This window comes from Rhinoderma darwinii, chromosome 5 (genome assembly GCF_050947455.1).
Source record: "Rhinoderma darwinii isolate aRhiDar2 chromosome 5, aRhiDar2.hap1, whole genome shotgun sequence".
Lineage (NCBI taxonomy): Eukaryota > Metazoa > Chordata > Amphibia > Anura > Rhinodermatidae > Rhinoderma > Rhinoderma darwinii.
Window position 1 is genome coordinate 269,699,363 of NC_134691.1, and position 22,774 is coordinate 269,722,136.

General features: G+C 41.5%; 1 protein-coding gene across 1 annotated transcript in view; it reads right to left on the minus strand.

The window, feature by feature from the left end:
* The window catches only part of LOC142652590 (collagen alpha-4(VI) chain-like), a 142,682-nt gene that overhangs the window by 100,701 nt on the left and 19,207 nt on the right, over positions 1-22,774 (minus strand). Inside the window, exons 8-16 of the mRNA XM_075828245.1 lie at positions 22,648-22,698; positions 22,104-22,601; positions 17,764-18,339; positions 16,655-17,230; positions 12,677-13,026; positions 11,265-11,343; positions 4,592-4,737; positions 4,412-4,504; positions 835-888 (exon numbers count right to left, since the gene is read on the minus strand). Coding sequence (XP_075684360.1) covers positions 835-888; positions 4,412-4,504; positions 4,592-4,737; positions 11,265-11,343; positions 12,677-13,026; positions 16,655-17,230; positions 17,764-18,339; positions 22,104-22,601; positions 22,648-22,698 — 2,423 coding nt within the window. The remainder of the gene's footprint in view (positions 1-834; positions 889-4,411; positions 4,505-4,591; positions 4,738-11,264; positions 11,344-12,676; positions 13,027-16,654; positions 17,231-17,763; positions 18,340-22,103; positions 22,602-22,647; positions 22,699-22,774) is intronic.

Consider the following 22,774-nt stretch of genomic DNA (forward strand, 5'->3'; position numbering starts at 1 on the left):
CTTTTGCAAGCCTCATTTGCATAACTACAAAAATGGTCATAACTTGGCCAAAAATGCTCGTTTTTTAAAAATAAAAACGTTACTGTAATCTACATTGCATCGCCTATCTGCTGCAATAGCAGATAGGGGTTGCAAAATCTGGTGACAGAGCCTCTTTAAGTAAGTTAAATAGCCAGAAATAGTCTCTTAAGTAAGTTGTCCTTCAGCAACGAGTTAAATATTACAAAATTAATGGTGTTTACCGACCTATTTTGTTTCAGATACATCTCAGAATAGCATTACATTTCTAGAACAATCTATATGGTAGACCATATACATATCCTGAATTGAAGGGTCTGAGTTATATTAACAAACAAGGTTCAAAATTAATTATTTGTTGTCATTTTCTCTATTTTCAGTCAAGAAAATCTGGAGATGTTTAATCAACCTCAAGTTCCTTAGCTTTGCCAATAATTCATTGGGCCTTTTTAGCCATATAGGTAATCTTCCTGCCTATTCAAAGCTAGAAATTTCCTCAGATCATATCTCAAATTATATAATGTACATTACTCTGCAAGGTGAGACAATCTCCTAAAAAAAACTGAAATCCAGGGTCCATTGGTTGTTCTTGGTACACTTTGGCTTTCTTTCCAAACTCTACTATAATGGGAACATGTCCCATAGTATATGAGTTCACATTTCCTAAACTAATGTGAAACCTACTTTAGTTGCTGAAGGAACCTGGATGTGAAATTTCATAGTATTACATAACATAGTCCATTCATGTTAACAAGGATATTTTGTTCTAATACTAATAAACTTAAATGAGACAAAAAGTGTGCATAATGTACATACCATCCCACCTTCTTCTCCGGGATGTCCTTGAGAGCCCTTTGAACCAGGTCTTCCCTAGTAATATAGAAAAAAATAGCAATATAAACAAAAACATTCAAATTCTAATGAATCAATATTCATTTATAGTTGACTCTAAAAAATACTGGGAAAATTGACTTCTTGAGTTATCATCATACTCTGCCTTTTCTAGAAGTCTATTGTTATAGAATATCATAAGAAGATCTCTTAACAATTATAATATCTTAATTCACTATATCATAAGAAGATTCTGCATTTGCTCAGACTTTCTATTGGTGGGAAACACTTTAGACGCAATCAAAAGCTATTGAAAATCATGTGTTATTGTGTTATATAAAGCAGAGGTATGATACTTGTGTTCTCATATTTCTTTGTTTAGGACAGATTAAAAGCAGACTTCTACCTAAATGTTAAGTATCGGAATATACACAAACTTCATAAGTAAAAAACGCAAGCCTTGTATAATAGTATAATATAGAACAATCGCTTTAGAAGCTTGATGCCCCATGTAACAGCATACAAGAGTACTGAGCACTAAGAAAAAATGCTGCCGTACAATTAAAAAAACGACACAAAAAAGTCATTAAAAAACGCAATACACATTGAAACATGTGTTTTTTGTATCAGGCATACGGCCTGAAAAAAACGCCAAATCAACACCTTGCTGTGATTTTAAAAAACTCCACTGACCCAAAAAACGCACAACAAAATAAAAAAGTGGTACCAAAAATACACACAGTTTGTAGTGCGTTCAATAGTTATCCATAAACCAGTTAAGGACCAGGCACAGTTTAGATACTTTTAGAACGCATTAGTTAAATGGCTACTAGCAATGTGATTTGTGTGATGTTTTTTTCCAGGTCAATGCAATTTTCCTTTCTTATAATTTTTATAAACATAATTTTTGAATTTTACGCTTAAGGTTTGAAAAAATAAAATAAAAATAGTAACTAATAATGCTGTGAAACTTTTTAGCCCATTTTTTTCTGGTAATAATATATTGTTACCCTAAAATAAAGTTTTTATTTGTGATTGTCATTGTTGTAATTTTGATACAGTATATTACATGTCCATTTTAGGGTAATTGGGTCAGGGCTAGCGTTATGACAATTATTGGCGGGTGGGTGCGTTTTTTTGGGAGGGTATTTTATGTGTAATTTTTATTTTATTTATTTTTGTTTGTTCTTTTACTTTTATTTTTATTACTATTATGGACTGTCCCACAAAGGTCAGAAAAGACCTTTGGGCGACGTTATTATTTTATTGTATTTTTTTTATACTATTCTTTTCCACTGTAACTCGAACTGCACAGCAGCCCCAGTTATAGGGGAAATTGGCCATGTGACTATTTTCACTTATAGAGGGGGTGCTGGGTGTAGTTAAACCCAGCAGCATCCTCCTAATACCAGCATTCTGGCGATCATGTGACCAATGAGCACTGTATACGTCAGGTGAAAACCGCTACTGTTTTTCTCCAAGGTCCCTGGCAGTTTCTAACTGCTGGGCCTCCGATATTCAGCTGTCCAATCTTAAAGACGCGCCATATATATGCAGTGGGCGCTCCTCAAGCTAACATCTGTCTGCAGATTTTTTGCAGAAAAAAATGCAGAAATAAAGCCAGCCAAAACACCACAAAAAACGTGCCAACTTTAACTTTCTTTTAAAATGTATTACAGTACTTAGATTTACTGTAGATTTTTGAAATGTGTAATTAACCAAACGTAAATCAAATAAAACCAAGGCTACATATATACAAAAACACCAAAAAAGGCTATACTTACAAATGGACACAGCCAGGTCAGAAACGCTGATGAAGGATAGCGAGCAGGTGCTTTAAATAATAATAGCCACTCCCACTAGTCTTGAGGGGAGTGGTGTGTGGTGCATGGGATGTGTAGTAAGAAATAATAAATGAATAGTGTATGTGCAAGTGTAATAATATAAGTGAAATATAGGGGGCAGTAATGAGTAAAGTGCCTCAATACAAATAAATGAATAATGGGGTGCAAGTGTGTGAAACATGGAGGGATAGTGTGTAAGTCATGAGGCGCAACGTGTATAGCCAGGTAGAAGCCTATTTGTGACGCCTTGATAATTCATAGAGCGGGCTACCCTGCTTGCTAAGCCAAACAACAACACACCATGCTCTCCCAGCATCAAAGACCCGGCTGTGCCCAAAAGAAGCAAATATAAGTAATAATGAAAAATACCTGGAGTATTAGTGATCATTTTGGCCAAAAGGACGCAAGCTCGCAATCCACGACAAGGATCCCCAGACTTGCGAGTCCCTAAGGCCTCATGCACACGACCGTAGCCGTGTGCACGGCCGTGATTTTTGGGTCGGGCGGCTGCGGACTGTCAGCGGACTGTCAGCCGCGGGCCGCCCGCAAATCGTACGACATGCACATGCCGTCATTGTTTTCAATGAGCCCGGACCGCAGAAGATGTCCGTAATAGGACATGCCCGTTCTTTCTGCGGTGCGGGTTCCCGGGCCATGCACGGACCGTAAAAACTACGGTCGTGTGCATGGCCCCATAGAAAAGAATGGGGCCGCAATTCTCCCGTGGATTTTCGGGGGTATTGCGGCCGCAAAAACACGTTCGTGTGCATGGGGCCTAACTCCCTAACTGGAACAAAAAGCTCCTGATGCACAGACAAAACAGACTGCGTAAAATTTGTCTGTGCATCAGGAGCTTTTCGTTCCAGTTAGGGAGTTAGGGACTCGCAAGTCTGGGGATCCTTGTCGTGGATTGCGAGCTTGCGTCCTTTTGGCCAAAATGATCACTAATACCCCAGGTATTTTTCATTATTACTTATATTTGCTTCTTTTGGACACAGCCGGGTCTTTGATGCTGGGAGAGCATGGTGTGTTGTTGTTTGGCTTAGCAGGGTAGCCCGCTCTATGAATTATCAAGGTGTCACAAATAGGCTTCTACCTGGCCCCCTATATTTCACTTATATTATTACACTTGCACATACACTATTTATTTATTATTTCTTACTACACATCCCATGCACCACACACCACTCCCCTCAAGACTAGTGGGAGTGGCTATTATTATTTAAAGCACCTGCTCGCTATCCTTCATCAGCGTTTCTGACCTGGCTGTGTCCATTTGTAAGTATGGCCTTTTTTGGTGTTTTTTTTTCAAAAGTAAATCAAACAGCGAGGAAACAAACGAAAAATTTAAAGTTACGTATTACTGAAAGTGAAGTCAGATGGGCTTGAATTAACTGTGTAATACATAACCATATCCAACCTTTCTATATTTGGAATCTATAGATAGAGATCACAATTAAATGATTGTTCATTATTAAAGATCATGCACATGGCCGTATTAGACATCTATGTTCCCGCAAAAATCTGTGGAATAAAAAATAGTTGCATGCTCCATCACATGCCGGATTACAGAGGTATTCTTCCACAGAATAATTAAGCCTTGGCAGAGAATGCATTGTCTAATGAATGCACCATACAGTAGTACACAGAGTACCTACAGATCCGTTATGCGGATCCAAGGGGACTTGATGAATTGCAGAAGGTTAAGAACCTCTTACCTTGAGTCCTGAAGGACCATGAGCACCACGAAGACCATCTTGCCCCAGGCATTTGCAAATCACATTACAACACTTTCTTTCAGCAACTGTGTCCTATAACAGCACAAAAAAAAATATAAAACTTATAAATAAAAAGAAAATTAAGTTGCTTAAAAAAAAGAGTGCTCTTGTACAACTTACAATTTCTTTCAACATTACGCTTGGTAAATCATAAATTCCAATGCTTAGTGGTTGATGGTTAGAGAATCCTCTGCCAAATTCTATTTCTTGTAATTCATTTAAATTCTGGGCACTTTCCAGACCAATCAATAATAAACCATCCAGGCCTGGAAAACAAGAGAACAAATTAGTTTTTTATTTCATACATACTCTGAAATGTGATGTAATGGTAAATTAAGAACCATTCCGAAAGTGACGGATGACCCACAAATAGCTTCTAGATAATTAGTTGGGTTTCCAAAATTAAAGAGTATCCTCAATTTACAAAGTTTTATTTGTGAAATCTAAAAGGTGATGTAATGAATATAAATAGCACTGTTGCCTTGCAACACTGGGGACCTGAGTTCAAATCTGACCAAGGGCCACACCTGTATGTTCTCCCTGTGTTTGTGTGGGTTTCCTTTAGGTATTCTGATTTCCTCCCTCACTTAAAAACAGTTAATTTGCTTACCATTTTCGAGGGGATCCTAATGTAGACAGGGACTAATGTGTATGATGACAATCTGTACAGTAACGGCTTGTCCACACGTAGCAGAATTGATGCGTATTTTTCGTCTGGAATTGCAGACAGAAAATATGCATCAGAATACAGTAGCAGCACAGTGGGTGAGACTTAACAAATCTCATCCACACGCTGCGTAAAATTTCCGAACAGAAATTGACCTGCAGTGCGTATTTTTCGTACCGCAGCATGTCAATTCCTGCTGCGGAAAGTGGACTGAATGGCTGCTGTGTGGCGCTATCTACAAGGGGGGCTGTTTGTGGCGCTATCTACAAGGGGGAGCTGTGTGGCTATCTACAAGGGGGAGCTGTTTGGTGCTATCTACAAGGGCAGGCTGTGTGGGGTGCTATCTACAAGGGGGGTTGTGTGTGGCGCTATCTACAAGGGAGCTGTGTGGCTACCTACAAGGGGGGCTGTGTGTGGCTATCTACAAGGGGGAGCTGTGTGTGGCTATATGCAAGGGGGCTGTGTGTGTGGCGCTATCTACAAGGGGGGAGCTGTGTGGCGCTATCTACAAGGGGGGCTGTTTGTGGTGCTATCTACAACGGGGAGCTGTGTGGGATGCTATCTACAAGGGGGGCTGTGTGTGGCTATCTACAAGGGGGGCTGTGTGGCTCTACAAGGGGGAGCTGTGTGGCGCTATCTACAAGGTGGCTGTGTGGCACTATCTACAAGGGGGAGCTGTGTGGCTATCTACAAGCGGGGCTGTGTGGCTGTCTACAAGTGGGAGCTGTGTGGCTATCTACAAGGGGGCAGTGTGTTATTATCTACAAGGGGGGCTGTGTGTGGCGCTATCTACAAGTAGGGGCTGTGTGACGCTATCTACAAGGGGGCTGTGTGGCTATCTACAAGGGGCAGCTGTGTGGCTATCTTCAAGGGGAACAGTGTGGCTATCTACAAGGGGGGCTGTGTGACTATCTACAAGAGGGGCTATGTGGCTATCTACAAGGGGGATCTGTGTGGCTATCTACAAGGGGGAGCTATGTGGCTATCTACAAGGGGCGCTGTGTGGCTATCTACAAGAATGGGCTGTGTGGCTATATACAAGGGGGAGCTGTGTGACTATCTACAAGGGGGGCTGTGCGTGGTGTTATCTGCAGGGGCACGGTTACTGAGGGGGCACTTTTATTGTGTCAAGCACTGTGTTATCATTGTTTTCCATCTGGATCACTGGATTATGATTTTTTTTAGAGGATGGGGTATAGGTGTGGAGGGTGCTGGAAAAGTGAGAAACCAACATGTCTGTGTGTCAAATTCTGCAGAGACGAGTCATGGCTGGAATAAGTCATCACAGTGGTCTGGGTGAGTCACTCCAAGCACACTGCACAATGCACAGGCAATGATTTTGTAATGTGTCCGTAAAAATTTTGGACTGTCCGTGAATTTTAACTCAGTTGTCCGGAAATTTCGGAAGTGGAGGTTGGCAACCCTGCCTGCCGCCAAGGTCCCATCTGTGCCTAAGCCATTGCTACTGTCTGGACTACTACAGGTACCCTTTTGCTCAGATTTTATATTGACTTGGTACACTGTTGTTTGGCCAGCTGCTACCTCGCTACGACGGTGCGGCCTAGTGGGTCCACATACCCACAGATCTTCACAGTGTAGCACCATGAGAATTTTTTTCCGTTTATAGGTGCGGAAATATTGGAAAAGTGAGGAGCCAAACTGTAGGGCAAACTCTACAGAAATGGGTCGTGGCCAGGAGGCGTCGTCATGGAGGTCAGGACTGGATGGAAAAGAAAAGAGAAAAAGAACGACTCTAATCTGAGAAGACGACACCTGTGAGTTACTCAATGTAAATGTTTATTCTCCCTGTAACTTATCAATACTGTAATCACTGTATGATCTGTAGCGGGATGATGGGTTTATCATTCCTTTTTAATGTCATACAAACTTGTATGGCAGGGGTTAAACTGAATCTGCAAATGATCTCTATACTGAGCTGTTTTTGTGCTTGTGCTGTATATATGTACTGAGTTTGGTTCCGGTGCTATATTTATGCACTGGGCTTGGTTCTTGTGCAGTGTATATATATATATATATATATACTGAGCATAGCTCTGGTGCTTTATGTATGTCCTTAGATTGGTTCCGGTGCTATATTTATGTGTTGAGCTTTGTACTGGTGCTGTATTTATGTATTGAGCTTGGTTCTGGTGCTGTATTTATATACGGAGCTTTGTTCTGGTGCTATATTTATGTACTGAGATTGGTTCTGGTGCTGTATATATGTTCTGAGCTTGATTCTGGTGCTGTATTTATGTACTGAGCTTTGTTCTGGTGCTGTATATTGTCACGAAGGGTCTGTGGACCCACTGGGCTGTACAGCCTTGGCGGTAAGGCAGCTGGCCAACAGGGAGCAGGGGAATGTCTATAGTTCTATAGGTATCTGTGGCAGCTCAGACAGCAGCAGGGCAGGTTCGGCTGGGACTAGGTAGCAGGCGGACGTCAGGCGAGGTGAAGCAGGTCAGACGTGGATGTAGCGCAGCACGACTTTGGCACAGCTCAGTGCTAGACCAGGAATGTATGGATTGCTAGGAACAGGAACTGGAAACAGGTATAGGTACAGGGACGGGGACTGGAACAGGGACTGGAACAAGAAACACACTAGGAGGCCATCACATAAACAAACTAGGGGACACAACAACGCTCAGGCATAGAACTAGGGGGCTGGACCCCTCTTATAGTCCAGGGTACTCACGGGTCAAAGTTCATCCACGAGGTCCGGTGAGCACGCTGCCCCTTTAAGAGCGGGCACGAGCGTGCGCACGCACCCTATGGGATCCGGCTGAGGTGAGTGGACACAAGCGCTGGCGTCTCCTGAGGAGTAGGCTGGGGCCAGCGCTTGCCGACTCGTGGCTGCGGCTGTCACGGGGAGGTTGGAGTTGACAGCCCGCAGCCACGGACATTACATATATATATATTTACTAAGCTTTGTTCTGGTATTGTATATATGTACTGAGCTTGGTTTTGATGCTGCATTTATTTAGTGAGCTTGGTTCTGGTGCTATATATGAACTGAGCTTGGTTTTGGTGCTGTATATATGTTCTGAGCTTGATTCTGGTGATGTATTTATGTACTGAGCTTGGTTCTGGTGCTGTATATATGTACTAAGCTTTGTTATGGTATTGTATATATGTACTGAGATTGGTTTTGATGCTGTATTTATTTAGTGAGCTTTGTTCTGGTGCTGTATGTATGAACTGAACTCTGTTCTGGTGCTGTATTTATGTATTGAGCTTGGTTCTGGTGCTTATTTATGTACTTGGCTTGGTTTTGTGGCTGTATTTATGTAGTGAGCTTGGTTCTGGTACTGTATATATGAACTGCGTTTGGTTAGCCGGGAGATTTGACACGGCTTACTGCGCACGCCGCACTGTTCTCCACCCTTCTGACAGTGCACAGCCTAACTAAATATGCTGAGCACGTTTAGGATATTGAATGTGCACATATATGTCTATACGTAATGGCTGAGTTTAACATAATGTGTGGGTAGGTAGGTATGTATGCTTATGTAATTATATATAGATGAAAGAAATGAAAATGCGGCACTCACCCGTTTGCAAATCTTCTTAACTTTATTGTGTCACCTTGGCAAGGGTAAAAGCATTACAGGGAGGACAGCTAGTTGTAGGTTACAGCCTGTTTCGCGCTGGAGATCGCGCTTCTTCTGACCTAGCTAACCTACAACTAGCTGTCCTCCCTGTAATGCTTTTACCCTCGCCAAGGTGACACAATAAAGTTAAGAAGATTTGCAAACGGGTGAGTGCCGCATTTTCATTTCTTTCATCTATATCATACTACAAGACCGTCTGTTTTTATGCTGAGCACCGCCCGAAGCTTGCTTAAATGAGGAAACCCTGACTCCACTTGTATCTATCTGCCTGTTCCATGCTGTGAAGATTGAGAGTGGTACCGACTTCCTTCTACTGTGCTTGATTTATGTAATTATATACATACTGTGGCGATCCAGTTAAACATTCTGGACAGGGAATTTATTTATTTAGAGTCCACTTTAATATAGGGTGTATTTGAAATATTGTAATTGTTTTATTTGATTATTAGAAACATTTTCCATGGCGCGATACACCGCGACCCCCCACCCCTCACCGATGGCGCGTATGTCTTTGTCAGCAAAATAGAGAACTTGTTGTTAAAAATCTGAATGCCATCCCTGCTTATTTGCACTTACATTATTCACATACAGTGAAGGAAATAAGTATTTGATCCCTTGCTGATTTTGTAAGTTTGCCCACTGTCAAAGACATGAACAGTCTAGAATTTTTAGGCTAGGTTACTTTTACCAGTGAGAGATAGATTATATTAAAAAAAAGAAAGAAAATCACATTGTCAAAATTATATATATTTATTTGCATTGTGCACAGAGAAATAAGTATTTGATCCCCTACCAACCATTAAGAGTTCAGCCTCCTCCAGACCAGTTACACGCTCCAAATCAACTTGGTGCCTGCATTAAAGACAGCTGTCTTACATGGTCACCTGTATAAAAGACTCCTTTCCACAGACTCAATTAATCAGTCTGACTCTAACCTCTACAACATGGGCAAGACCAAAGAGCTTTCTAAGGATGTCAGGGACAAGATCATAGACCTGCACAAGGCTGGAATGGGCTACAAAACCATAAGTAAGACGCTGGGTGAGAAGGAGACAACTGTTGCTGCAATAGTAAGAAAATGGAAGACATACAAAATGACTGTCAATCGACATCGATCTGGGGCTCCATGCAAAATCTCACCTCGTGGGGTATCCTTGATCCTCAGGAAGGTGAGAGCTCAGCCGAAAACTACACGGGGGGAACTTGTTAATGATCTCAAGGCAGATGGGACCACAGTCACCAAGAAAACCATTGGTAACACATTACGCCGTAATGGATTAAAATCCTGCAGTGCCCGCAAGGTCCCCCTGCTCAAGAAGGCGCATGCACAGGCCCGTCTGAAGTTTGCAAATGAACATCTGGATGATTCTGAGAGTGATTGGGAGAAGGTGCTGTGGTCAGATGAGACTAAAATTGAGCTCTTTGGCATTAACTCAACTCGCCGTGTTTGGAGGAAGAGAAATGCTGCCTATGACCCAAAGAACACCATCCCCACTGTCAAGCATGGAGGTGGAAACATTATGTTTTGGGGGTGTTTCTCTGCTAAGGGCACAGGACTACTTCACCGCATCAATGGGGGAATGGATGGAGCCATGTACCGTCAAATCCTGAGTGACAACCTCCTTCCCTCCACCAGGACATTAAAAATGGCTCGGGGCTGGATCTTCCAGCACGACAGTGACCCGAAACATACAGCCAAGGCAACAAAGGAGTGGCTCAAAAAGAAGCACATTAAGGTCTTGGAGTGGCCTAGCCAGTCTCCAGACCTTAATCCCATCGAAAACTTATGCAGGGAGTTGAAGATCCGAGTTGCCAAGCGACAGCCTCGAAATCTTAATGATTTACAGATGATCTGCAAGGAGGAGTGGGCCAAAATTCCATCTAACATGTGTGCAAACTTCATCATCAACTACAAAAAACGTCTGACTGCTGTGCTTGTCAACAAGGGTTTTGCCACCAAGTATTAAGTCTTGTTTGCCAAAGGGATCAAATACGTATTTCTCTGTGCACAATGCAAATAAATATATATAATTTTGACAATGTGATTTTTTTTTATTTTTTTTTATATAATCTATCTCTCACTGGTAAAATTAACCTAGCCTAAAAATTCTAGACTGTTCATGTCTTTGACAGTGGGTAAACTTACAAAATCAGCAAGGGATCAAATACTTATTTCCTTCACTGTATGTTGTGGGATGTAATGTCTAGTGAAGGGAAATCATTTGTTTCAAAAGAGTAAAATTGAAACAGTATTGTGAATGGCGCACTATTTAGTGACAGCATGTATATAGTGTACTGTTCTCAAGGTCCCATATTTGTCATCAGTCACAATTGGCCTATATTAACAAAATTTGTCCAATATGAAAGAAGAAATTACATCTTGCAGAGAAAAGGTAGAAATGAGTAAGACACAAGAAAAAACATTTATATGTTTTTGGATTTTGGGTGTAGCTGAATGTGTGGATACAGCCACCGTGGTACTACTATTTGCAACCTTAGCTTTACTATAGCAAACCTTTTTTACGAAGAGATTCCGAAGTCACTTTGAGTGTTTCTACAGCATCATCCAAGCCATCAGTGAAAATGATAATAACCTAGAAATAAACACATTAATGCTTAACATAAATGCTTAAGTGAGTTTCGGTCATATAGTGATTTATTAAAGGGGTTTTCCAGGTAAAAATCTGTCATGGTCATGTGATGGACACACAGGTCCATGGCCCATTACAAGATGCAGCTTTGATTAGGCTTCGTTCACATCTGCGCTAGGGCTTTGTTCCGACGTTCCGTCTAAGCTTTGATGGAGTCAATACCATAGTCGACTGTTCTATTCATTCCGTCAAAACGACTGAACCCTTGCACAACTGAGACAAACGGAAACCATTGGCACCGGATCCGTCACCATTGAAATCAATGGTGATGGAAACGGAAACCTATGGTATGCACCTGTGTATTAATTACATGACAAGGACAGATTTGTATCCACTGGAAGTAAATAATGAAGGATACTATTACATAACAGCAAGCTGAGATATTGAAAACTGTAAAAGTTTGAGACTAAAAATACAATAGAAAATCGTTTAACTTTTCATTATATAATGAATAACCTTTACTTGCTGAAAACGAAATACCTCTTTTAAAAGCAGACATCTTTTCAAATACTGATGTTATATATTTCAGGATTCAGATACAGGGCGTATTATTACAGCATATAGATATGTATCCTCATAACAATGTAGCAGGTAGTGTCATTTCATTACCTGGCCATTACCAATCCAGATATTTTGTTTTACCCAACTACAAAGCTTATTTTTCTAATGCAGTTAAGAAAGTAGTGGTCTGATTGTTATAGGGAAAACCACCACTTTTCCTCTCCATTCTCAGATATTGCTAGTTACCATCAGGAATCTTTTATTTGTTATGTATGCTTCATATACATATATCTTCTAATATTTAGAAATTGAAAGATCGGTGCAAATTTTTGAGAACCATAGTCACTGAAGATCCCTTTCATTATGTGCCAGCTTCACAATCACCCATAAGTGCCTACTGAGCCCCAGATGCCCCTCAAACTGCCTACCACAGAGATACACCCAGAGAGCTTGCCAAAGAGACGCCCCACCCAGCCAACTTACCTTCTGCAATGTCTGACATGTGGCACTTAAATCCTCACATCAGACGCAGTCGCTGCTGTAGAGATGTCAGTTGCAATGAAGGAATCGGGAAGGAGAAATAACCAAATGTTTGCAGCTACCTCACTGATTTTATTTTCAATTCAACCAATCGATTTCGGTGAATGTCCAAAAAATCTTTATGAAGGCAGCACAGGGAATTTCATGACATATGACCGGTAGGTATACATACTGTTCATGTGCCCGAAGGACAAATAAAATTTGATAGAAAATGTCTTTGTAAAATTGTGCTTACCTTTGCTTTCTGTGAAGAAGAAGTCTTAAATTTTGTCCAAAGCGTTTCAAGGTACTTCAAATTAAAAAATGTATCCACGGTTGACTGGGCATCTATGAATTTCCTGAGGATGTCTGCATTATAGTTTTCAAAGTCAGAATCAAAATAAAATGATCCAACGAGACTGGGAACAGCAAAGCTGAAGCTAACGTTTATCTGCGACCCAGAAACACAGCTGATGTTGCTCAAGGTCGAAACATGTTTCATCAATTCAGGGAGGTAGTGATTGAGTTTCTGCTGGAGCTGAGAAGTAGTAGATGGTCTAGATCTTCTGGAATAGTCAACAGCTACTGTAATATCAATGCTGCAATCTGTATGAAATAAATGGAATTATGGTCAATAGCAAAAATCCTTCTTTGTTGCTTTTGTTGTAAATGCGGTATCCTAGTCTACAATGAGCGCAATAGTCTCTGCACACTTACCCTATGATAGTAAATGGTAAAATTCACATGAATGATTTGCTGAGCGAGACTTGCAGAGTCGTACAACGCCGAAAAAAGTGGCATCCCTAAACCATAAGCTATAATACTATCTGTTTAATGGGTACATCATGAATTCTCATGACACTTCTCATGCCGTATATGTATGTTAAACGGATACCATTATAGCCTATGGGTGACGGATGCTACTGTTAGGCATCTGTTTAACTCACCCAAAGGCTGTGATGTCATCTATTTAACCAATACGTCATGAAAAGCTACAGTGGCATCCGTTAACTATAGGCTACCATGTTGCCAAATTTATACGTTTATACAATTTTTTTTACTGAACTCCGCGGGATAGAATAGTATAGTCTACTACGGTATTCTATACCTTTTTTCTTAAGGTAAACTGATGTATACTGACTAGACGGAGAGCAAAAGGGCACTCTTTTGGCCACTGTTTAACAATAGAGCCTTATGGACACGTGCTCGCTAAACGTATTTTAATAGGGCATAAGACAGACGTGCTTACGGAACTCAATGCAAATCAAAATGAATGTAATACGGCCATTATTTTTTACGGTCACGTGAATATATGTACCCCAAAATGGTGCCATTAAAAAATAAAACATGTCCCGCAAAGAACAAGTCCTTATACAGCTATCGAATGTAGACGGAAAAATAAAAAAGTTAAAGCTCTATGAATGTGACGATGGAAAAACTTAAAAAAGTGCTTAGTCACTAAGGCTTAATGGGTAACTAAACTTAAAACAAACTTCTCATATGTCATAGTGACTTGTCAGAAGTTTTGATTGGTGGAGTTCCGAGCAATCGCTAATACGGAGCGATAGAAGCGTGTGTACGTTGAATCCGGTGAACGGACTCAATAGACAGTCTATGAGCCCGTACACCGTTACATCGGCTACCGGAAAAAGGCGATCAGAAACTAAGCGGCTTAGCGCTCACCCGAGCACTTCTGACACTGTATTAGCGATCGGTAGGGGTGTCAGTGCTCGGACACCCACTGATCAAATCTGCTGACATGTCACTATGTCATGTGAGAAGTTTGTTGAAAGGTTAGTTACACTTAGGTTAGTTACACTTTAAAATACCTTCGGTATTAAGGGGTTAAGGTAGCAGTGGGTCCCCTTACTGACTGGGCCCCTGTGCAGTTGCACATATGATATGTCTACCCCATGTACAAGTACTGAACATGTAGTTCAAAGTATTATACAGCATCCTGTAGGAAGAGCAATGCTACTCTGGCGCCATCTAATGTTCTTTTAAATAATGCAAGTATAAAAAACAAATGCTACAAAACGAAGAAAAAAATAATTATCTGGGATCCGGGATCTATAATGTGTATCTTTGCAAATATGTGATTTATTTTTTCTGATACACTGCATGTAAAGACAGGGATAAACCTTATATTTTCTAATTGATTAATCCTGTCTTCATCTATATTTTGATTCCACTCCTTTTATATAGTACATCCTACATGTCATTTATTGTACAATAAACGTGTCACAGTCAGAACTGCAGCTCTGACATCATCCAGTGATTATATGACGATTAGTCATTGTTTCTGCATAAGGCCATGTTCAGGCTTGGTAGAATCGCTGCGGATTTGTGGTGCTGATTCCACACCCCAAATCTGTGGCAATTGACAATAAAATACATGTGGATGCGGTCAATAACCCATCTACACATAGCAGGAAAATATGTGCAGAAATCAAAGCATGTTTCAGATTTTCCAATCTGCAGAATGCTCATTCTTGTATGGAATTGCCTCAAATTTTCATAACGAATTTGCCATGCATGAGGTGAAATGTGCAGTAAAATCCACATGTAACACACACATTTACTACAGCCGCCCATGTGACCGCTACAGCCTGTGATTGGCTGCAGAAGTCACATGGGATGAAACGTCATCCCAGGAGGCCAGCAGCACGGAAAAAAAGCCGGGGGAACAAGGAGCCATCGCTGTGACAGCACCAAGGGAGCAAGCATGACCTTCTTGTATTAAATGTAAACAGATTTGCGATTGTTGCAGTGGAATCACAGCTTTTTCGCACTAAAATAACCGCACCATTTGCTATTTGGCACAGATTTTATCTCCCCAATAAACTCAGTGGGGAAAAGCCTGAACACGATTCTGCAGCATAAACTGGAATGCTGTGGATTAAAAGTCTGCATCGCAGGTCAATTTATTTGTTTTCTCCGCGGATTTTTCCCACAGCGTGTGGATGAGATTTATTAGAATCTCATCCACTTTGCTGCTACTGTAATACACTGTGGATTTTCCGCAACTAAATCCACTGCGGAAAATCCACAGCTAATCTGCCCTGTGTGCACATACGCTATTTGTGCAACTTGTGCAGCTTCACAAGGGCCCAGTCGGTAAAGGTGCCCACTGCCACCTTAAAAGCAACTTCCTTCTGTCTATTAAAATTTCATGTAAGTGACTGAGTCGATTTTATGCCACAATTACTAGTGGAGACTAAAGGGGGTTTTACACATGACGATTATCAGGCAGACAAGCATTCATAGAACGCTCGTTGCCTATAATTGCCTTGTGTAAAAAGGGCAGCGATCAGCGGATAAACGAGCAACAGTTGTCGGCAGCACATCTCCCTGGGTAAACCGGGAGACGTGCTGCTGACTTGATAATAATGTATGGGGACGAGTGATCGGAGTAATGACCGCTCGTCCCCGTCCATAGCTCCGTGTGACAGGAGCAAACGAGCCCCGATCGACGATGTCTCGTTGATCAGCGCTCACTGCAGCGCCAGAGTGTAGGCCGGTGTAAAAGGGCCTTTAGGGTCATTTAAAATGTTGCGTAAATACTGCGGATTTTCCGCAACGGAATTAGTTGTGGAAAATCCACAGCAAATACAGTAGCAGCGTGTGGATGAGATAAAACAAATCTCATCCATCAGAAATTGACCTGCGGTGCAGAATTTTATTCCGCAGCATGTCAATTGTATTTGCGTAAACGCTGCTTATTTGTTGTTGGAATTCACCATTGAATTCAATGGGGAGCTAAATCCATCAACAAATAGCAGCTGTTGCATTTTTTGTGGCTGGTTCGCAGCGATCCCGCCACAAAAAACGCAACTCAGAAAAAAAAAGCCTGATACTTACCCAGGGGTCTGTGTTCCTTCCCCCAGCGTGGCTACAGCCAATCACAGGTGGTGCTGCAGTTCTCTGCAGCAGACATTCCGGCCGAAAAAGTGCACCACAGTTTGGTGTGGTTTTTCGGCCGGAATTCCCTGCGGCGCACAGGATGGATACGCACCATGCTTTTACGCAGCGTATCCATCCTATGTGAACTCATTACTTAAAGGAGTTGCTCTATGAAGAAATATTGGAAAACAAAGGGCCCTTATGCTGTTCTTGTATTCGGGAATTCGGCTGTCTGTGTCTGCCCCAATGAGTAGTTTGCAACTGGTTATCAGGTAGTTTAGCAATAATATAAGTAATATTATAGGTAATAATGTATCTTTAGACTACTTACCTAGGTTTGGTTCATCTTTTGGTTCACACACTTGAGTTACAATTTGGCCTCGGATTGAATCCAGCACTTCATACGTTTCCACTAAAAATACATTCTGCGGGGTACCTGCAATCTGTACCAGCTCAAAACTATTTTTGATACCAATTCCAACAGAAAAGATTGTGACTCCATTGCTTCTCAGCTCAGCAGCCTCTTCATAAACTGTATCGTGAGACTCCCCATCTGTCATGACTATTAAATATTGATGGACATTTTGGTTTTTCCGGCTTCCATTGGCAGGATCAAAAAACTGGCTGACAAATTTCAGGGCTTTTCCAGTATAGGTATTCTGTTTTAGCTGGACAATATCATCTATGTTTAGTTTCATGGTTGAGCTGGAGAAGTGTTCATTCAGGAAGAATTCCTTCTGAGGGTAGTCACTGTACTGCGCTACACCAATACAAATCCTGTTCTGTGCAATAGTGAAGCTGTCGACTACTTTTTTCATAAAGGATTTTGAGATTTCAAAATCACTTGGATTTATACTTGCTGATCCATCAATGAGAAACACAATATCGATCTGTTCATAGGCACAATCTGAAAAAAAAAAGAATACCTTAGTAGGTTGCTTGAAAATCAAATACAGTGAAACCTCTTTGAGACGACCAACCCAAATTGCATTGGAAAGTGGTCTTCCATGTGATTGGGTTTTTAGTGTACCACCCCCTTCCTTCCCACTTTTAAATATCAGAAAGGACTTTTCGGGGACACTTAAATGTTATATATATATATATATATATATATATATATATACATATATATACATATATATATATATATATATATACATATATGTGTGTGTGTGTATATATATATATATATATATATATAGTCTTCTTTCTTACAGTTCAATTTTTCTCTGCTACCATATACACAGAGTTGAGTTAAGATCATAGCAGCTTTAGAAAGTACTAACATGGTGATAGATGGGAATGGTGTATAATACGCGATGCACTGTAACTCATGATCTGTAGAAGGGAAGTAAAACAAACTACTTGCAAAGCTAATGAAAACTGTATACAGATTTACACTGAAAAATTATGTTCAAAATTGTAGCCGTGCTTACTTACCCTTTTTAGACTGATCACAAACCACCTCTGTTATATTCGCATGTAAACCTTCCAGTGAATTGTAATCCTGTACAAGGAACCATCTATCTGGCTGACCGGAAATCTTTTCAAGCTCTTCTTTTTTGGCAGAACCAACTCCAATAGCAAAGATAGTGATTCCATTGTTCCTCAAATTTTCGGGTACGGTGTCTAACTTGGGTTTATCTATAGCAGTAGTTGCCCCGTCAGTGATGAGAATGACAATATCATTAACATTTGGACGACCTCCATAAGCCGGATCAAATCTACCTTGAGTATACTCCAAAGCAGTGGCGGTATAGGTCAGTCCCTTTGTTTGTTTTATATTATATATGGCTTTTTGTACATCAGATTTAGTAGAGTAAGCATTCAAAGAGAACTGTTCTTCTGGTATTGTGCTATATGTCACAGCTCCAAACCGGACATATTCCTTTCCAACCATAGAGTCATTTACCACAGCCTCCATAAACCTTTGCATGATTTTAAACTGAGATACGGTGATGCTGATTGAGGCATCTACCAAAAATATGATGTCAGCAACTTCTGTCTTTTTACAAGCTGCAATTGAGAATTTAACACAATATAGAATTAGAGCAAAGGTAATCAATAAATCCAGATACTTTGAGATTTGACCCTTCACAACTGATCCTATACTGTTTTCCCCTTTAGATACTCTACCTTCTAATCTTCGCAGAGCTTGTTTTATCAAGAAACCCTTTACTATTAGGACATATGGACGTCACAGAGTGGGTCCTCTGATTGGGACCCCTGTTAGTGAGACCTTCCCCTCTTATGTATTACACTGGCATTGCAGGAGAAATGTAAGGCACCAAAGTGAATGGATAGCACAGGTTTAGAACAGCCGCACAAGCAGCCAAATGTTGGGTACCTGGGTGTCTGGCTGTCGGAGACTGCTAAGCACCCAACAAAGAAGACAGAAGAGGTTTATTAGCAATATATATTATTTAAGCAGCAGCGTATATTGGTATCTATAGTCACACGACTTATCATTTTGATGTCCGGGATGCAGATGATATAAGTGAGCTACTGGGTCTAAATACACTCAACACAACCCTTATAATGACAATTGTTACTGTAATAGGCCTGATTCCTTCTGAAACTTTGGCTTCTATGGTTTGAATATACCGCCAAAACTATGTTCTGAACTTTTATGAAATATGTGTAAAAACAGAGAGAGGTCTGATACAAAAAGTAAAAATAAAAAATTACTAAAAAAGCTAAAATGAAAATGGAAACCTTGGTAATTCTTGCTCCCCAATGTCCCAATACCTGTGATGTAACTACCGCTGTAGCAGCCGTAGCAGCTGCTATGGGGCCCATGGCATGAGGGGGCCCGTGCTGCCCGTCGACACGGGCCCGCCCCCATGCCAATGGTGCCGCTAGCCGCCGTTATGGCTGCTACAGTGGTAGCAATGCCACTACGGGGCCCGCACCGTCTGGCCCCTAACATTTATGGGCCGGGCAGCACGGGTCCCCTCATGCCCGGTGGCGTCGCTAGCACTGGAGGGGGCCCCGGTGCTAGCGACAGCCACATTCACTTGTTTCTGTATCCTCTGGATGTAGATACAAATGAGTATTATAGGCTGCAGGCCACTTTAGGCCTGCAGCCTATAAGGCGCTGGGAAGACTCCCTGTGCAGAGCAGCATGATGACAACACTGCATCACACTAATCTGCGAATATGTCCCGACCGGAGCCTGTGCAGCGCTCCGTCCGTCACGGGAACGAAGCAAGGTAAGTACAATATATTTTTTGGGGGGCTGTGTGCCACTATATGCAAGGGGGGAGCAGGGTGGCACTATATACAAGGGGGGAGCAGGGTGGCACTATATACAAAGGGGGAGCAGGGTGGCACTATATACAAAATGGGGAGCAGGGTGGCACTATATACAAGGGGGAGAAGGCTGGCACTATATACAAGGGGGGGCAGGGTGACACTATATACAAGGGGGGAGCAGGGTGGCACTTTATGCAAGGGGGAGCAGGATGGCACTGTATGCAAGGGGGTGCAGGGTGGCACTATATACAAGGAGGGGTAGCAGGGTGGCGCTATATACAAGGGGTGAGCAGGGTGGCACTATATACAAGGGGAGCAGGGTGGCACTATATACAAGGGGGGCTGTGTGGCTGTAAAGGATCTGCCAGACACAGCTTCTGTGTCGACGCCCGTGGGTAATCAGTCTGCACCTGCTCCTATGTCTGTGAGACTGACTCCATCTTCCGCCACTCAGGATGGCAGGCTTAGGAGTGGGAGAGCCTATCACAGCCTGGCCAGACGGAGCTAGCTCCCGCCCACTGTCTATTTATACCTGCCTTTCCTGTTCCTCCTTTGCCTGTGATTCTGCTCTGCTTTTTTCCTGGCTCTGCTGCTGCTGCTGCTGCTTGAACTACTGATCATCTGCTTGTTATTGACCTTGGCTTACTGACCACTCTCCTGCTCAGCGTTTTGTACCTCGTGCACTCCTGGTTTGACTCAGCTCATTCACTACTCTCGTTGTTCACGGTGTCTCCGTGGGCAGCTGCCCCGTTTCCCTAGCTTCTGTGTACCCTTGTCTGTTTATCTATCGTGCACTTGCTGAGCGTAGGGATCGTCGCCCAGTTGTACCCCGTCGCCTAGGACGGGTCGTTGCAAGTAGACAGGGACTGAGTGGCGGGTAGATTAGGGCTCACCTGTCTGTCTCCCTACCCCGTCATTACAGTGGCACTATATACAAGGGGGGGCGGTGTAGCACTATACGCAAGGGGGGATCTGTGTGGAACTATATACAAGGGGCTGTGTGGCACTACTAAGGGGGGCTGTATGTCACTACTAGGGGGGCTGTATGGCACTATTTACAAGAGAGAGGGCTGTGGTGCTATCTACAGGGGGCTGTGTGTAGCACAATCTACAGGGGTCTGTGTGTGGTACTATATACAGGGGGCTGTGTGGCACTATCTACTAAGAGCTGGATGTGTGGCACTATATACAAGGGAGGGGGTTGTTTGGCAACATATACAGGGGGAGCTGTATGGCACTATCTACAGGGGCGCTTTATGGCGATATCTACAGGTGGGCAGTATGGCACTACCTACAAGTGGAGGTGGGGGTGCTATCTACAAGTGGGGTGTGACACTGCCTACAGGCGGGCTATATAATACTGTCTGGGGGGCCCAGTCAAAAGTTTGCTATGGGGCCCAGTATTTCCTAGTTACGCCCCTGCCCAATACTACTTGTACAATATATCAAAGTGACCTTATCGGAAAGGAGAACCAATTCTAAGGCTTTATTTTAGTAAGCTTATAGCATTAAATGATAAAGTTGTTTTAAAATCGGGGAAAAAATGTTTTTTTTGCAATTTCTGCTTATTTTCTCCTTAAGACATTTTACAGAGAGAAGAAAACATCCATTTATATAAAATGGTACATAAATAAATCCCTATCTGTTATGAAAAAGATGCAAAAACTATGTGCATGGATTAGAAAATAGTAAATATAGCTATTAAGCAGAAACAGAAAATTTTTTGCTCAAGGTTAAAAATACCCCATTCCTTATTGACTTTTATAGTCAGGTTCTTTATAACATTCTTTTAAAAATCTACATTTCTAGATGGGTTGCATTACACTCATACCTTTTCTATTCTTGTTATACATAAAAAGTATTTATCAATAGGTTTAAACTCCTTCAGTCTTTCTTTTACCCTTCCGATGTCAATTTTCATGTTCCTATTCCCATAATTCTCTTTACATAATGCTCATTTTACTTTTATGGCAAAAATATCAAAAATATTCAAATCTATAATGAAAAGAAGAACACAGATATAGGGGTGAAAAGGAAGCAGTACCTGGTACCTGAGGGGGCCCAAAGTCTACATGCCCATGCACATGGCATATTACAGATCTGTGTCCATAATACAAGGTTATATACTGAAAGGGGCCCATACTGTACCTTTTTGTACTTCCAATTTTGTATGGAGGCACACATAGGTTTTTTTTCCTGTATGAGGATCTGTAAAAAATTATGTCTCAACATATGCTCTATCACAAAAGTATTAATTCCTAAACACATTGCTTATAGGGGAGAATATGTTGCCTCGACCATACAGTGGCACATGGAGTGCCTTTGGCTCTGTAATGGGGAACTGTACGGACATTGTGTGCCACAGTACATGGTCCATGTGCATTCCTACATTCTACCAAGTATTAACATAGTGAACGTTCTAATAAAACTAATTTTATATTTTCCTTTTTTTTAGACAGTAAAGATTATCTGATTTGGTTTCTGCAGATCTCTTATGATTGTCAAAATAAAAGAATAATACTTACAGTCTTTAGGATTGCAGATCTCAAAGATGATAATCTTGTTTAAGAACGCAAGAGCATCAAAATTGTCCTCAAAGTACACCTGATCCTGCTTTCCAGCAATCTCCAGAAGTTGTGTATTGTTCGCATTAAGTACTCCTATCGCATAAATATCAACACCGTTCTTCCTTATAGCGGCAGCCGGTTGTGACACCTCATCTTGAGACTCTCCATCTGTGATAATTATCAGATATTGCTTTATATTTGGTCTTCCTCCCTTAGCAGCGCTGAAATATGGCAATGCTTCTTGTAAAGCAGCCCCAGTCATGGTTCCTTGCTGCATCTGCTGGATACCAGATATGGCGGCCTGTAGTTCATCCTTCTGTTTATAACTATTAAGTGGAAACTCCTCCTTTGTTTCTGAGCTAAACTGAATTAAACCAATTTGGACTTTGTTGGGACCGATGTCCACCTGTCTCACAAATGAATCCATGAATTCCTTCATTTTTTTAAAATTAGAACCTTCAATACTGGCGGAACTATCAATTAGAAATAGAATATCTAATACTGGCGGAACTATCAATTAGAAATAGAATATCTGCTTTCATGTTCTTGCATGCTGCAGGTAAAAGAAAAGAAGAAAACATGTTTATACTCTAAAGAAAAAAATTAAATATTGTACAGAATCTATGCTT